The 17,051-nt window shown below is 36.0% G+C and overlaps 1 protein-coding gene and 1 long non-coding RNA gene across 2 annotated transcripts in view; both read right to left on the bottom strand.

Annotated features, from left to right (window-relative positions):
• Positions 1-1,509: 1,509 nt before the first annotated feature.
• Positions 1,510-8,130, bottom strand: LOC124715056. The gene is made up of 2 exons (XR_007005644.1): positions 5,831-8,130; positions 1,510-3,675 (listed from the first exon to the last, which is right to left on the bottom strand). It is a non-coding gene; the product is annotated as an uncharacterized LOC124715056 (long non-coding RNA).
• Positions 8,131-9,857: 1,727 nt separating this feature from the next.
• Positions 9,858-17,051, bottom strand: part of LOC124790817 (ribosomal protein S6 kinase beta-1) — a 170,592-nt gene continuing 163,398 nt past the window's right edge. Inside the window, exon 12 of the mRNA XM_047257812.1 lies at positions 9,858-11,034. Within this exon, the coding sequence (XP_047113768.1) occupies positions 11,029-11,034 (6 nt within the window). The 3' untranslated portion in view covers positions 9,858-11,028. The remainder of the gene's footprint in view (positions 11,035-17,051) is intronic.

The raw sequence follows: 17,051 nt of genomic DNA, 5'->3' as shown, positions 1-17,051 counted from the left end.
ATCTCCTGTAGTGCGTCACTAGTCATAACTGTCATGGCAGTCAAAAGACAATATTGTTGATGGAGTAGAGAGCAATGAAAGTACCAACGAGGCAAAGCTGCTAGGGCTTCCTGATAGCTACAATGTAGTGCTAATAAGATATCTTTATGCAGCACTGTGATGCTGACATCTTTTAACTTTATGCACAAGTTAGGATTCAGTGTGTACTTCCTAATCTCAAGGTGAAAATGCTGTCTCTCTCTACTCTGGCAATGATGATATGCCATGGAACAAAGTTTCCTTGGTACACTTCTTGCTCCATTTATAATTTTAGTGAAGCAATGAAATGAGTGAAATTCACCACTCACCACATAATGGAAAAGTTGAGCGACTGATGAACACAGAATAAAAGATAGAATGTAGTACTCCAGGTAATTAACTAATGGGGGTGTTTTTAAAGAGGTACCATATTGAAAGTTGAGGTGCCGCAGTCAGTGTTTGGCTAACATGTGCTGTGTACAGCACTTCGATGGCAAGCCACATGCCACCTCCGATGGAGATGCTGGAGATTGGGAAATATGTGCCGAGATTCGTTTTCTTAATGCTAAAGGCATGAAAATGAATGAAATTCATAGTTAGATCAGTAAAGTGTATGAAGGAAACATTATGAGCAGTGGGAGGATATGGAAATGGGCGAGAACCCCTAAAGACCATACAAATGTGCATGACGACGAACAAAGTAGGCGACACTCAAGTCATTACTGACAATTCAGTGCAGAAAGTTGATGAAAAAGTGAGAGAGAACAGACACTTCATGATTTTGACATTATGCAATAAGTTTCCTCAAGCGCCAAGAAATGTGGTTTATGCAATCATTACAGAATGTTTAAATTGTCAATGTTATGCTCAAACTGGGTACAAAAAATGCTGACCAAGTTGCATAAAAGCAAACATTTAGCCAGTTCTTTGACTTTCCAAAGAAGCAGTACAATGAGGAAGGTGATGGGTTTTTAAGGCAAATTGTAACAGGTAACAAAACGTGTGGTTTACATTATACACAGTTTGAACCATGCATTCTAATTTTGTAATTGGCTCAGTGTGAATTGCATTTTGAAGTACTACAGCAATGTGCAGGGTCCAAGATCGGAACACAAAAATCAATCTTACTATCTGCAGAGAATGTGGATCTGGTGTACAATGAGCAGTTAAAAGCACTGTAGAACAGAAAATCTGCACAAAGGGTGAACAAATCAGCTGGACACTCAAACGTCTACTTTTTCGATGTATTTATTTTTCTTAGCAGTTAACTATATCTGCAGGTGAGTTGTGTTTCTCAGTCCACATTTCACAAAGTGCTACAGATTTTTTGTAGTAATTTCCATCTATGCAGCACTTATGCATTTTTAATGGAAGTTCATTTCTGCGGGTATGAAGAGCAATCCTTGTTTTCTTCGATTGGCAAGTGGTGATGGGGGGTGAAGGAGGTCAAGGAGTACTTTCCAAGCACATCTTATAGTAAGAGTAAAAAAACTCATTTTAGGAATTTATTGATTTTTTTTCACTCTGCCCAATTATTTGTTGTTGAAAGATACAAATGCAATCTGAATCACAAAGTTTCATTGACTGGTCTGACACAATAATAGCAAACATGCTACGTATCAATTATCATTAGTATTTTAACATTTATAACTCATTACATTTGTACAAATAACGTATTAAAACTAACTATCAAACTGTTATAAGCACACAGGCTTCATAGTTCACACTTTTGCCTGCATTTTTTCCTTTAGCTCTGAGATAATGAACACAACATGCTTGTTGAAAAGACATTTCAAATTAAAGAGTATAAAGAGAACACAAAATTTTTTGTGAAATATGCAGTGTACAAATTAAAACGTAATGTTTCACTCTTGTGCCAGAATGAAACTGACTAAGATTAATTTCCCTTTTAAGATCTATATACTTATAATGCCATTTCATAGAATTGGACTAAAAATTTTAACACCACAGAAACTTCAAAAACAATAACATGTTTTGACAAATCCCCGTATCACTGACATCTTTATAGAAAGAATAATTATTTAAACACAACATGTAAAATACACAGCAGAAAAACAAACATTAAAAATGAATACAGAAACTCAATTATAGGAGTGAAAGTCAAGAAATTTATCTAATAAGTTAATATTCAAGTGAAAGATAAATATCATCCCCCTCCTCCTCCTCCATGTAATAGCAATCTTTAATTTTGACTGAAGAAAGGCACTCAAATCAACAGCATCAAATAATCTGCAATAGTTCTTTAATGTGATTCTTATTCGTGTTTTACTACATGTATTGTAGTAACAGATGTAAGCAAAGAACCTGACTAGCAAATGTGATCTTCATTAGTACTTTCAAATACTCATAATCATTATCATCATCATCTTCTTCATCAATAATAATAATAACAATAATAATAATAAAGCAACTAAAATGCAATACACTGTCTCATACTGTCTCTATTTAAACATAAACAAAAATTTAATTAACTTTTACCCACAGAGATTCATAAGTTTGTAAAACACTGTGGAACAAGTTAATAGCAATTCTTCCCAGAAAAAGACAACTAAGGAAATTGTCTACTGGATGACTGCATTTTAATGTTTCTGCAGACTGTGTGGAACTTGCAGCAAACTATTTTCACTGTTAATAAAATTGTGCACTCCTTCTTAATACAATCATTTTTAATCAGCCTCATCGCAGTACATTATTTCAGAGCAGCATTTGTTGGAGTTATTTAGCTTCTTTCTTAACTGAAAAGTACTGACACAATTAAAAAAAACTGAGGACACCTCTGTTAACAAAACAGCACCTAAAATGTAGGAACTACAATGAACATACTTAAAGCCGAATGGACTAAATCAAATGCAAAAATCTAGGATGTTAAATTAAGAGCCTGAAAAATAAGCCAGTTTTTAAAACTAACTGATATGACAGGAGTTTCAGTGGGCGAGACAATAGAGAGAGAGAGAGAGAGAGAGAGAGAGAGAGAGAGAGAGAGAGAGAGCGCTGGACTCTTGCAAACAAACCTTGCCTGTGCATTATTTTTATTGCTTACGAGGCAGCAAGGCATAAAAATTAATTACACACAACTATAAATATCAAGAGCTTACAATAATACAATTCATGTAAATAAAAGATGTTTACAAGTGTCATAATGATGGAAATTTAGTGAGGAGTACTTTAAAGTGGCAGTCAAATAAAACATTCAGCTGCAGAAATGAAGAAAGGCACAATGGGATTATAATACAATTCTCAAAATTTTCACAGTGTTCCTTGTAATAAATTACTACTGAATTAACAAACCACATTATCCAAATGAGGTTATTACAAAAGGAAAAGAAATGGAGAAATCATTTACAGATCTCACATAGTTTACAAATTATAAAACTGTACTTTAGTACTTAATGTAAGATATGACCACCACAACAGTATTTTTGTAACTCAATCGTACTATTGCATTTATCGGAAGAGCTCACAACTGCTATTCCCTTTTGCGTGTTTGTATTATCTTAAAACTGGATGTTCTTATGTCTATATTTAATACTGTTAAAACAAATTCCTTTAAACAAGTCTTACAAAACAAATAATGAGTGAACAAACTCGAGAGAGAGAGAGAGAGAGAGAGAGAGAGAGAGAGAGAGAGAGAGAGAGCTCTTCTGATGAACCACAAGAGTACCTATATGCAATAACATCTAAATATAATAATATTTAGATAACCATCTTATTTACCATCAAAAAGGCACAATTTTGGTGTATATTCTGGAACTCATGGGGACATAACATTTGAAACATGTAATGGAAATAATAGGATGCAAAATACATGCGTCAAATATTACAGAAATTTGAATATATGTTGGCTATACATTGGAAGGCCATAATGGGTTGGTTGCAGATGGCTTTGGTTAAGTTTTTAGCATCAAGTGATTTATGTTTCATTCCCAAATTGTAAAAGAAATTTAAGAAATTATAAGTATAACATATGCATGGACTAAAAAACTGCCAGACAATGTGAATTTTCTAAAAGCACTGAGTTAATATTCATTTACATATTTAAACTGTCAAACAACAACAAAACAATTTAACAAATTAACAGTGGATTGTTCCTTAAATGGAAGAGTGAAGCCAATTCTGTAGCTTCTCTGCCATGTACTACCAATAATGAAATCACTCTGCTAAAAAATCTAAAAACATATTGGAAGACAGATTTCGAATTAGAAAAATGGAAGATTAAGCTAGAAAAAATATTACCTTCACCACTTTACACCTAACAGTACTGTTTTCCAAAAATATTACAGTTAATACAGTATGTGAGATAATATGTGACTAGAATACAATACTCATGAACGTTCCATCACAATCTCATATTTGGATATTTGGGGTCTCCAGACATACATTGGCATTTAAAGATGTGAAAGATGTGATCTGTAATATTCCAGCAAATGAGAGAGAGAGAGAGAGAGAGAGAGAGAGAGAGAGAGAGAGAGAGAGAGAGAGAGAGAGAGAGAGGGGGGGGGGGGGGTTGATGAGTAATGAGGAAATAGGTAGGAGGCTACATTTAGAATAATTTAGGGGGTCAGGAAGGAAAAAGGCAAGTCTGTCCAGACTAACCCCATCCCAACTGTAGGGGAAAAATCATTCAATTTACTTCAAACTAAGTTATCACTAGTGTAATAACTTAATTGCATCTCTTGATCATAGTCCATTTTGTACAAGCACAGTACAGGACCCATGGTCTTCAAATTTCTGATGTTTTTAAAGTACTTTATTTTATGAAATATACAAAAATGATATCCCTCTGAAAACAGGAATCCTAATGTAGTTACAAAACCTATAATTTTTTTAACACTCAAGTCGATACCATTCAGTTGCACAAAAAGAATTTGCATCTAGAGAAACTGTGTAAGAGTGGAAATAATTTATTCATTCAGAAAGCAAAAGATACGGTTATCCAATTTCCTTTATGAATACCAGGAAAATAAATTGTTACAAATATCAGATGACGTGGTAAATGAAGGTGTCATATAATGAACAAGTTATTTATATTTAGTGACTCGAACCTACTACTGTCAAGATTTCACTATCACTGGGAGGTTTGTGTCCCACAATAGGTTTTCAGGGAACCAGTGGGAATTCGCTGTATGTTAAGGCTATGTACAAAATGTCTAACTGCTTTGTGCAAAAACTTTCACATTGTATCACAAGTAGGAGGATCAATCCAACCATCACACAAGACATTAATTTGCATGTAATGATAAAGGGCTTGTCATTTGGAATAATTTACCAAAAATTTCATTTGTAGTCACAAATACAATCCAAGCTCTTTTTTGAAAATATAAACCATAAATGAAAATACAGGATCGCTGTTTCTTTCATTACCACTGAGACACCGAGGTCCCACATCAAAATACTTCAGTTGAATACATAAATTAAAATAACCATACATTAATGTCTCACTCTGGGTGGGGGAATGGAGTACTGACCACACTTAGTAACGTGATCACTGATATTGCAACTAAAGTGTTTGTCTTACCTTACTATGTGAAAAATGCAAGTTGCCAGAACCCACAAGTAAAATATTGCGTTACCTATAATTTTTGCTGAACAGTTTTAATATATGTTCTCATATTGAATACTCTGAAATACATAACGGATAGAAGAAACTGTTAGACTATAAGCTTTAGTATATCTGACAGCATAGCACTACATAAACTACTTTTTGGCAGTGTATTCTTTATAATATTCCAGTATAAGGATGAAAACTTGCCCCACCCCCCACACACAGAGAGACAGAGACAGAGACAGAGACAGAGAGAGAGAGAGAGAGAGAGAGAGAGAGAGAGGGGGGGGGGGGGCTGATGACAGTTTTAAACTGAAAAGAAATAACCACCATAGAAGATGCATTTTGTGTGTGTCCGGGTATGTGGTATCATCTAAAGTCCAAAGTGCTTGTGCCCTGAAAATCGCCCAAAGTATGAAACAAGTACCAAGAGTTTTGTGCTATCTTCAGACCATATTATACAGCAGAAAAATAGTGTGACAACAGTATAGACAAGCCTATCTATGTCCACTGTTTCTCAGACACAGTTATTCGATTGTATTTACCTCTTTTAACTCTCTTTATTTATGGTCTTGTGGGACTTTAATGGTCTCCTATTATTCTCCTTTTAATGTCTACATGTTGCTCCATTGCCACTTTCCGGTCAAGCATTTAACTATCAATATTCATTTGACATTTCATTATAAATTGTTACTACTTAAAGGGGCCTTTTGATGACAGTTTCTTTATTGCGGCCTTGCTAAATCACATACCTGCAATAATTATTTACTGAGAAATAGCTGAGAAATGCTCACTGTTTATAAATTAGAACATTATGAAAACAGAAGTGTTTTCTTTTGAAACTGTGCCAAAGTCAACTCATTAGCAGTAACAACTCCATAACAGGCTTTCTTGTTAACCATTAAAAAGGAATAATATGTATAACATTTACACAAATGACATCATTTGGCAGCTAACCTGGAGGTCCAATTACAAAGATAATTCATTTTCGAACAGTTGGAAATAAAGCAAAGACAACTATAATATTTATATTCACCACATCAACATGGAACTAATATGTTAACTACAGCATCTTAAAGCAAATAAGAATGATAGGATAAGCACTACAGGCACTCATGACAGTGTTTGCTTGAAGAAATAGTATCTGGATTCAACAGCAAATCAAATTACACCAACAGTCTACATCACAAAACCATCAAATAGCGATATGATTTACACTGGACAAATCTAAAATGTGACTGCATTTACTGCTGTCATACTTCAGTGTTCATGAAAACTTATTACAATTTAAACTGAGAATATTTTACACGAGTATTATTAGCAGCTGTTTGATAAATTTGGTGACCAGTGGTGGAATTCAAAATGTACAGTAATTACTTGATTCGCAAACTACTTTCAAATTGTAAATTGCAACTGTTTGTAACTATCCACATCTTTGACAAACACTGTGGACAGGGAGAAAGAAAGGCAGCTTTTGACTAGTGGCATCTTAGGTCTCGGGGGTTGGCGGGCACATAAGAATTCAGGTGTAGGAAATGTGCTGCTATAAATAAATACTTTTTAATAGGTGTGTGGCATTGGTCCACAATAGCTAATTCTGTGACAGTACATCACAAATTAACTTGGTTTTACACTGACAAGAACAACGAGAGGCTATCTAGTATATGACAGACTAAGAATGTACACAGAACAGAAGGAATAGGAGACAAAAAGAAATCAGTGACAGAAAAATTTACAAATAAAGTAGTACCAAATAAACTTAAATTTTGTTGTCAATTGAGAACTGCAATAAACTACATAATAAACTGTTTAAATACTTCAAGACAGGAACAGAAGATTTGTTAGAGAAGAAAGTACAGTAAAATTAAGTGGCAATTGCAGCATACTATATAATTAATGAGAGAGTAATATTGCTATCAATGGTTTAGATAAGTGGAACGTGTGTATGGTTGTTTTCTACTATTACCAGAATGCCTGTTAATAAGAAACACAAAATAAGTTCTACAACAGAACCAGACTGACAGGGAATAATTAAAATCCTACAAATATTTATAACTGTGGCTTAGTTTTTATAATATTTTATATTTTATGTCTGAAACATGCAGTCAATGCTGGATTGGGGGTGGTGGATAGTTTTAATTTGGAATAACTTACTTTGTATCATGACGAGAAATAGCATCTTCCCTTACTGACAAGAAGAGAAGAAGAATTTAGTAAAGTGATGTCATTGTTCATAGACACTAAATTTGTCTTTACTGCGGAACAGGCACAAGCAATGAAAAATTCCGATTTTACTTAAAATAAGACAAATGGCAGCCTTCCAAAGGAACAGGAATCACAACGAACTCTCAGGTAAAATAAATCACTGGCAGAGTTCATATCACACAATATGCACTGGACAGCAAATACAAATTACTAATTATTCTGATCAGAAGGAAGTTTTTATCACAGTTTGAGGCACACGAAACACAAATTAGGAATGTGGCTTACACATTTAGGTGGTATGTGTATACATGCTCAATAGGGGCACAGTCTACAAAGAAAACTATTAAACAATGTACACATTGAACAATGTACACATTGAACAATGTACACATTGAACAATGTACACATTGGCAGAGAATCAAAAATGGAATATAATACACAAACAAGGAAAAATCACCACTCTCAGAATAGAAGGGGCATTGAACAGCATGCAAGCATACAAAAAGGAAAGAATATTATCAGTTAAGCAATACTCTGTCCTTGGTATTTGTCTGCCCTCTTATTCAGCTCTTTTTCTACCAGTTGGGTTGTGATCCATCCTCATTCACATCTTACAATATTAAGTTTAGATGACAAACACCCAAAGTAATCTTCTTCCATTATACTAAGAACCTTTTAATTTATTGCATTTATGAGTAGAATATTTGGAAGATATTTTAACAGCTAATTTAAATCAAAGGTTCTTACGTAATCAAGTCAAACAAAATAATTTTCAGTGCAAGCAAAAGACAGAACCCTCTTACGGGATGGGAAAAATGAGAATTACAATACAGTGAAAACACACTTTACCGTTGGACTGAGGAATAAGAGGAGGTTGATCTCTTTAAACTCCACTTCTCAGGTTTACAGCTTTGTCCAGTACACTTCATTTCAGTAAGTCACAACATGAGTTCCACTTTTTAATGGATTTATCTTGACTCGTGTACAAAATATCAATATTTATCACAACAAAATGGAAGATATCTTTAAAAAAAAAAAAAAAAAAAAAAAAAACTAAGTAATTGAATGAAAATGAAACCTTCGAGCAGTAATCAACTTCATGAGCACACAGCAAATTATGTTTCAAAATCAAAATGTGCCCAGAACAACACACAGATTTTCATAGCTGATTATTTCTTGCTGCTTTTAAGGTGTAATAGTGTCCTGCCTGGTTGTGCTCGAGTGTCTACATCCTTTACTGAATGTTATTTTACCAAATCCTTTTTTCCATAAGCTTAATTTTTGGTTGACATTAAAGGAAAATGATGTAAATATTTATAACTAAGGAAAATTGCTACAGTATTTGCATTCCTGACTTCTAAAAGAAAGCCTCTGCACTATATAATGGACCAAATGCATGTACACAGACCAGGAGGAATAGAACACGTGGGAGTGACTGGTGAAAGAATAATTTACAAATAAGGTTGTACCAAATAAAACTTAGATTTTACAATCATTGGGAAACTGCACAATCCACATAAATAACTGTAGGAGTACCTCAAGAGGCAATTTCCTCTGACTGTGCTACAACACACAAAGAAAAATACACAGAGCATTTTAAATGCAAATAGCGTAAAGAGTTTAATAATACAAGTTAAATAGTGTAAAGAGGGAAATAACACAAGTTAAATGGCAAAATATTTAAGGATGTGAGTGTATGTCATCTTTGTATTTCTGTTGCAAGTTTGAGTTCAGTGAAATCAAGTGCAGTTAATTATAGCTATTATGTAGACAAATGCTGTATATGCCACAGAAGTTCTAAGAAACCTAACTTGTCAGATTTCCATGGAAGACGGAACATAAGAAACAAACTATCAAAGAAGCTTCTTCACATTTCTTTAACAAGTTACATACTTCAAATAGCTTTAAAAAAGTTAAATTGGCAGTTCTAAAAGTGACTGCTCTCTGTGACATAATGCTGTTGTATCTATGGGTTCACAACATATGGAAGATTGTGATGAAACTCCATCAGTTATCAGTTGCATTATAACATAAAAATGAGCAAAAGAAAAAAAAATCCCTGAATTCTAAACGTTATTACACTGAAGAGAAAAAAAGGTGTGAACATTCCTAATATTTTTGCAGTTATAAATTAGATTTCTCTCTGTCCCTCAATACCATGTATACAAAATGATTGCCTTCTGGTGAACACAACTTTATTGCTTCAAGAGGTATTACCAGTTTGTAAAAAAATTATTTACAATAATTCAGCAACAGGATTTAACTTTTCACTTTGTTCACTTTATATGGCATTTTCATGTTTTAACATTATTGTCATAAATATAAACACTAAAAATAAAAACAAATTATATATATATAGAATTCACTTCAAAATTCCAATAAAATTATAAAGGCTGATTCTGTAAATAAATGAGGTAAACAAAATTCAAAACATACATCTACAGTTCAGTTACACAATTACATTCCCTATGTCAACAGAATATCCTTGGACAGGATGCACAATTTTATAATTTCACTTACGTATTAGAAACAGTAACCCTTTAGAAATGCAGATATTATGCAATGCTGGAAATGTACAAATGTAAAAATGAATGGTGCTGGCTCATATCCAATTGTGCTATTCAGCGCAAGTCACATAACTGCAGCTTTTCAGGAAAAAATGTGGTAAATTTTTCCTTTGATACTGGAACTGCATATAGAGGTTACCAAAAGATATACATCCCTGAGCTTAGCTTGAGTAGGCTGTGGCACTGGTATACATGCTCTGACAATGTATGTCGACATATACATTCCTGAACGTTACTGACAGAGCTGGGGAAGAGTTGCAGAATCTCACATGTTAACCACATCCTACTGCCCCTCAGAATGGTTACATTTACAGATAAGATAAAGTTTTTTTTTTATTTACAAAAATCTTCTGTGCAAGCATTGTAAAAAATAATGTACGAGACAGCGTCCATTCTCTGTGACAATAATTTACATAGCCATCGTGACACAAATTTCCATGCTTCTATTAACTAAAGAGGGTCTTAATTCCAAGCATATCATTACATGGCTGAAATTCTGAATTCAAACATTCAGAGAGAGCAGAAGGAGCACCAGAGAAGATAGTGCAACTATGCGATTGTTACCAACCTCTGTGTAGACAGGTAGTTCATGCTCCAATGATCGAAAGTGGCTGACCAGAATGATAAGCACTGAATGAACACAACTCGGAATCAAATGAAGTGCGTCAAAACAGCCTAGGCCTGGAAAAACAAATAAATGTGTAAGTGGAAAATAATATTAAAAACTAAAGCAAATGAAACACAAATGCAGAATATCCATGACAAATATCTAAATACCACTGGTCAATAGCATTATTTGTTACAAAGAATGTGAATGGTTACAAAGAATGTAAATGGCATTCTTAGCTACTGAATTTTAAAATTAAATTTGTTTTTTCTTATTGGGCTCAGTTTTCATGTACAGTACCCTCTATCTACAACAAAAAACTTTAAAATGCTGCATATTGGTTACTTTGGAATTACTTAATTTGCTTTTACTTATTTTTTGCATATGTAACTGTTAGCAGACAAGCAAAATACATAGAACAAATTCCATACATGATCTCAGTTACAACATTCACTGCCAGGATACAATGGAGACCGATGGGTCATCCTCACATTTTATCACGTCATGTTGCTCAGCTGCATCACTCTCAGTAGTGGAAAAGCTCTGACCTTGTGAAGTGCATTCCTGTATGTTCGTGTAGGTTTGTGTTTTGAGTGATTTTAGAAGAAATGCCTCATACCTGTGTGAATAACCCAAATTCCATTTGTTATATCTGTTGTGACAACTCTGGAATCACAAAAACAAAAACTTAATCCTCTTTTTAAAAAAAAGTTATGAACTTTATTTTGGGTGCAAGGTTGGCAAACAAGACAAAAATGGGTCCCCTACAAATGCTGTTTGACATGTGTTGCACTCTTAACAGGCTAGTTAACAGGATAATGACGGATGTCCTTTGGTGTCCCCATGATTTGGAGGAAATCAATGGGTCACTTAACAGACTTATTTTTGTGTGACAGAAATAGCTGGAATCGCCTTTAAAATAAGGAAAACTGTGCAGTGTCCTAATTTACTACCTGCTTTAAGACCTACATATCACCGTGAAGAATTGCCGGAACCAGTGCCTCCTGACAATGTGACAGTGAATGAAGAGGAATATTGAAATGAAGACAGAGGAGGAGATACACTGACTCAACATTTAATGCCCCCCTGTGAATCAAACGAGCCATTTTTTTTTTTCTCTCAAGGGGTCCTCAATGATCTTATTCACGATTTAAATTTGTCAAAGAAACAGGCAAACCTTCTAGCTCCATGATTAAAAGAAAGGAAATATCTTCTTCCTGGTATGAAATTGAATGGTTATTGTGCCTGCCATCCTCCTCTTTCTTAACATTTTTCCAAAGAAGGTGACATGGTTTTTTGTAATGACATTGAATACATTATGGAGACTTTTGTCCATGATTTCCACGTAAGTGAGTGGCAATTGTTCATAGATTCTAGCAAACTTTGTCTGAAAGCAGTACTTCTCCACAAAGGGCGGAATTTCCTTCTCTTCCGATAGCTCAAGCATTTACCATGAAGGAGACACAAGAGAACTCTGAACTGCTATTCACACATATCCAATATGAGAAATATAAATAGTGTATATGTATAGATCTCACAGTTATTGCAATTCTACTCTGTTTGCAGCTCGGGTATACAAATCACTGCTGCTTTATATGCAAGTGAGACAGCAGAGATGGAAAAAACCACCATTCTGGTAAAAAAAAAAATGACCTGCTTGGAAAAAATTGCTACACGGAGAGAAGAATATGGTGAAGACTCCTCATATTAACCCAAAAAATATTTATCTACCTCTACTGCAGGCTGTTCCAACCGAGCTCCAGGGAGCCGGAGCACTCACTGTGGCAGCTCGGAGACCGCGTGGAGGGGGAAAGCGAACTCACTGCCCCCTCGCCGCATGCAGCCGCAACTGACACAATAATCCGCATTCAATGACAGCTATGACTAGCCGTGGGAGCACTGTACCTCTATTGGAGAATACCTTTCTATTCATTGAGAGGGATGGTCATCCCCAATGTCTTGTATGTCATAAAGTACTCAATTCTGCAAAGAGGTACAATATACAACGACATTATACACGTCTTCACACAGAGCACTACGATCAGGTAGAAGGCATTGCATGCAGATAACTGGTAGCCAGGCTTAAGAACGACATAGCAGGAGACGTGTGTTCTGTAATGCGTTTATAATTTTCAGGTGAATGAGAGCGGAGAAAACACTACTGAATCTGCAATTCGAGCAAGCTACAGGGTCGCTCACATCGTTGCGACAAGTGGCAAGCCATTTTTGGTGGGACCACTCGTAAAATCGTGCATGGTAGCAGTTGCAGAATGTTTGTTTCCAATGGAGGTGCAGGCAATTGAAGGGGTTTGCCTGTCGAAGCAAACAGTGTCTCTTCGAATTCTGGACATGGCAGCGGATTTAGAGACACAGCTCAGGAAAAAGGCGGAGAGCTTTGTTGCATTTTCGCTAGCGCTTGACGAAAGCACCAACATATTGGACTGTGCTCAGCTTGCAGTCTTTGTGCGTGGTGTCGACATGGAGCTGCAAGTAACTGAAGAACTCTTGGATGTGGTACCACTCGATTACACCACAACAGGACATGACATTTTTGAAGCTGTTTGTGAATCAGTGGACAACATGAATTTGCCGTGGGATAAGCTCCATTCTGTAGCGACAGACGGTGCACCACAAATTATCAGGCGTCACCAAGGTTTTGCTTCTCGTTTGAAAAATAAACTCAGGGACGAATTCAGGAAAGACATTTTGACTCTTCATTGTTTTATTCACCAAGAGGCACTGTGTGAATTTTGTGCGGCATCACAGTATGAATCATCGCCAACTCAAAGGATTCCTGAAAGATACGGAAGCGGAGTATGGGGATATACCTTACCACAGTACAGTTCGTTGGCTGAGTCGGGGAAAAGTTCTTGATGTTTTCTTTGCCATTCGTGAGGAAATATCCCTTTTTCTCGAAATGAAAGGGGAAGAAATGTGTTGGCTGAAAGATATAAAATGGATATCAGACCTGGCGTTCCTAGCTTATATAACTATGCATATGAATAAATTAAATCTGTCACTGCAGGGCGCAAAGGGCAGTTAATCGTTGACATGCACAACCAGATCAAAGCGTTCTTGGAGAAGTTATGTTTATTCGAGAGGCAGATGAGTAATGGACATTTAACGTTCTTCAATCTTCTTGCTTCTTTAAAACTACCTGAAGGTACTACTTTCGGCGATTACCAATCAAAGTTAAAGCAGCTCATCACGTCGTTTGAAACACGATTCCGAGACCTCACTAGTTTGGAAATGGAACTTAAGGTGTTCAGCACTCCTTTTTCAGTATCCCCCGATGACTTGTCACTGTCACTTCAATTGGAGATAATTGATTTGCAAAATTCAACTTTGTTGAAAGAGAGGTACTACAACATGTTGGATTTGTCACGAAGGTATCGTTCATTACAGCAAAAAACATTTCCCAAGCTTCACAACAATGCCGCTCAGATAATGAGCATGTTTGGATCTACGTATTGTTGTGAGCAGCTTTTCTCAGTAGTGAAAAGAGTAAAAAGTAAGGAACGATCGTTTCTTCAGGATGCAACAATGAACGCTGCGAACACTTTGACGCCTGATATTTCCGATCTTGTAATGAAAAGAAAATATCAAGTTACAGAGGCCCAATACAGTTAGTATGCAATTTCTTGTAAAACAGTTGTTTCTCATTTATTTCCTGAACATCGTATTTCCTGGTGTAGCATGTCACCACGTCTTAGCAGCTAAGAGTATGAGGTTGTCGATCTTGTAAGACGTAGCTGGCACATCAAAACGCTTGCCTTGCCGCCTGCCTCAGACAGCCGTGCCACGTGTCGGCCCACTTGAATGGCCACAGCGAGCGTCACGGCTCTCTGGAGCAGGGAGCGCTCCGCGGCTCACAACGAAGCCGACGAGCTGGAACAGCCTGCTCTACTGCATATTAAATTGTGTCCTACAAAAAACTTTGTGAAAGCCATGGACAAAACATCCCATGGGTTCATGTATTTGAGAAATAAGTTTCCAAAGATCAGTGAAGCAAAAATTAAGGAGCGAATATTTGTAAGGATGCAAATAAGGGAATTAATGGCTGATGAAAATTTTCCCGACTTTTTTTTTAGTCAACTTGAAAAAACAACATGGCTGTCTTTCATAAAGGTTTGTAAGAACTTTTCAGGCAACAATAAGGCAGGAAACTATCACAATATTGTACAAGAACTAATGAGATCATATCACTATATGGGCTGTAACATGTCAATTAAGATACATTGCTTGAATGATCATTTGAACTACTTCTGGATAACCTTGGTGCTAGTGACAAACATGATGAATGGTTCCACTAGGACATTTCTCAAATGCAAGAACATTATCAAAGGAACATGAGTACTGCAAAATGTCCGAATAACTACTGTTGGTCCTTATGAAGAGATGATCCTGAGGCAAAATATCATAGGAAATCAGGAAAAAACATTATCAGGTATGTTTATTCATTTTTCTTTACTCTTATGTTGCTCATTTCTTTGAATAACTACTGACAAATTTTTTTGTTCTCCTTTTGCCAGAAACATATAATGCTGTAATACATCAGGTGACATAAGCAGTTACTGAATCCAGTATTACATGGGAACTACGACCGACACAGAAATTCTGAAATTAAATCTGTATTCAGGAATGAAGTATCTTCCAGAAACAGCGTGTTTCTGCAGATGAAAAAACTTTCACAGTGGTAGAACGATGAACACTACCTGTGATGACTTGCTATCTGGTCTTCCTGAATTGAACAATTATCTGGAGTGGTAATGACAAGAATATACTTACCTCAAACTACGATTACAGCTTTTAATATGTTCTGACAAAGTAGAGCTTCAAAGTAATTTAAAGCTACCAAATCGGTTCCAGAAGCTGTGACACCCATGCCCATATTTTGAGTTTACAATGTGACCGAGTTTGACTGCCATTCTTTCACCCAGTCTATTCATGTTTTCAAATGCTGAGTAAAATTTCATTTAAGTTCATGGCGATGCAAGCTAGTGCATCCTCTTCTCACTTTCCTTTGAGTAGAGTAACACAAAATTCCTCTATCAAAGTACACATATTTCTGAATGTTTCTCAGCAAATATTGCAACCTCACTATCTTCACCCTCTCTGAAATATTCTCAATTTTATCACTGTTGCATTCATATCTGAACAGAATTATTGAATTAGCAATATGTGATCAGACCGATGAACAGGCAGGGGGGGGGGGGGGGGGGAATTTGGGGGAGGGTGGAAAGCTGGAAAGGGTTGAGTGGAAAGCTGGAAAGGGTTGGGTGGAAAGGTGGGGGAGGGAGGGTGGGAAGGTAGGGGAGGGAGGGTGGAAAGGTGGGGAGCCCGGTAACTTTGCAAAGTCATGTTTAGATTTATGTTTTGGAGAAGAATGACAGGCATGCCAATTTTCGATGTTGAAACATGCAGTAATCTGCCAGGCAAATCTAGTGAATTCAAGAATTCAGCTGCTTAAGATATCTTCATCTTAATGCATTATGTTAAGGATATGTTATTGCTTCAACTGGTATTTAGTTTTGAATTCTGAAATTGATGGCACTGACTTCGTTGTTTTTGGCTGCTAATATAGCATGTGCACTGAGCCACCGATGAAAACTTTGTGGATCAATTTGCCTACTATGGCTGTGATTTTACAGAAGTTTATTAGTAATTTGATACTCTGGGTGGATTGCCCTTCTCAATATCCAACAACTGATTCATGAAATTTTCAGCAGATCCATCACACTGTAGTTGTACATGCATATCAATCTTTGCAGCTATTTTTTTTACATGTCACCATGAAACACGACTTGTGGCATGCATTATCTTCATCAGTGGCTGTTGAATTCAGAATAAGTGGTTCAGTTTGTCATAAAGCATCTGATAATAAAAATGAGTGCACCACTGTAGAGTTGTTTATTTCCTCTTAAATCACCGAGTGTATGTGAAGTGCTCCTAGCGCTTTTTTGTATACCATAATACATTCATCCCATATAATGACTTTAACATGATTGGAGTACTTTATTATTCCATAATTTTTGTTGATATTGCAGGTACGTGTTCCAGCGATTTGCATATTCAACAGCAATTTCAGAGC

This window comes from Schistocerca piceifrons, chromosome 1 (assembly GCF_021461385.2).
Source record: "Schistocerca piceifrons isolate TAMUIC-IGC-003096 chromosome 1, iqSchPice1.1, whole genome shotgun sequence".
NCBI lineage: Eukaryota > Metazoa > Arthropoda > Insecta > Orthoptera > Acrididae > Schistocerca > Schistocerca piceifrons.
This window is presented reverse-complemented; position numbering and strand designations above follow the sequence as displayed.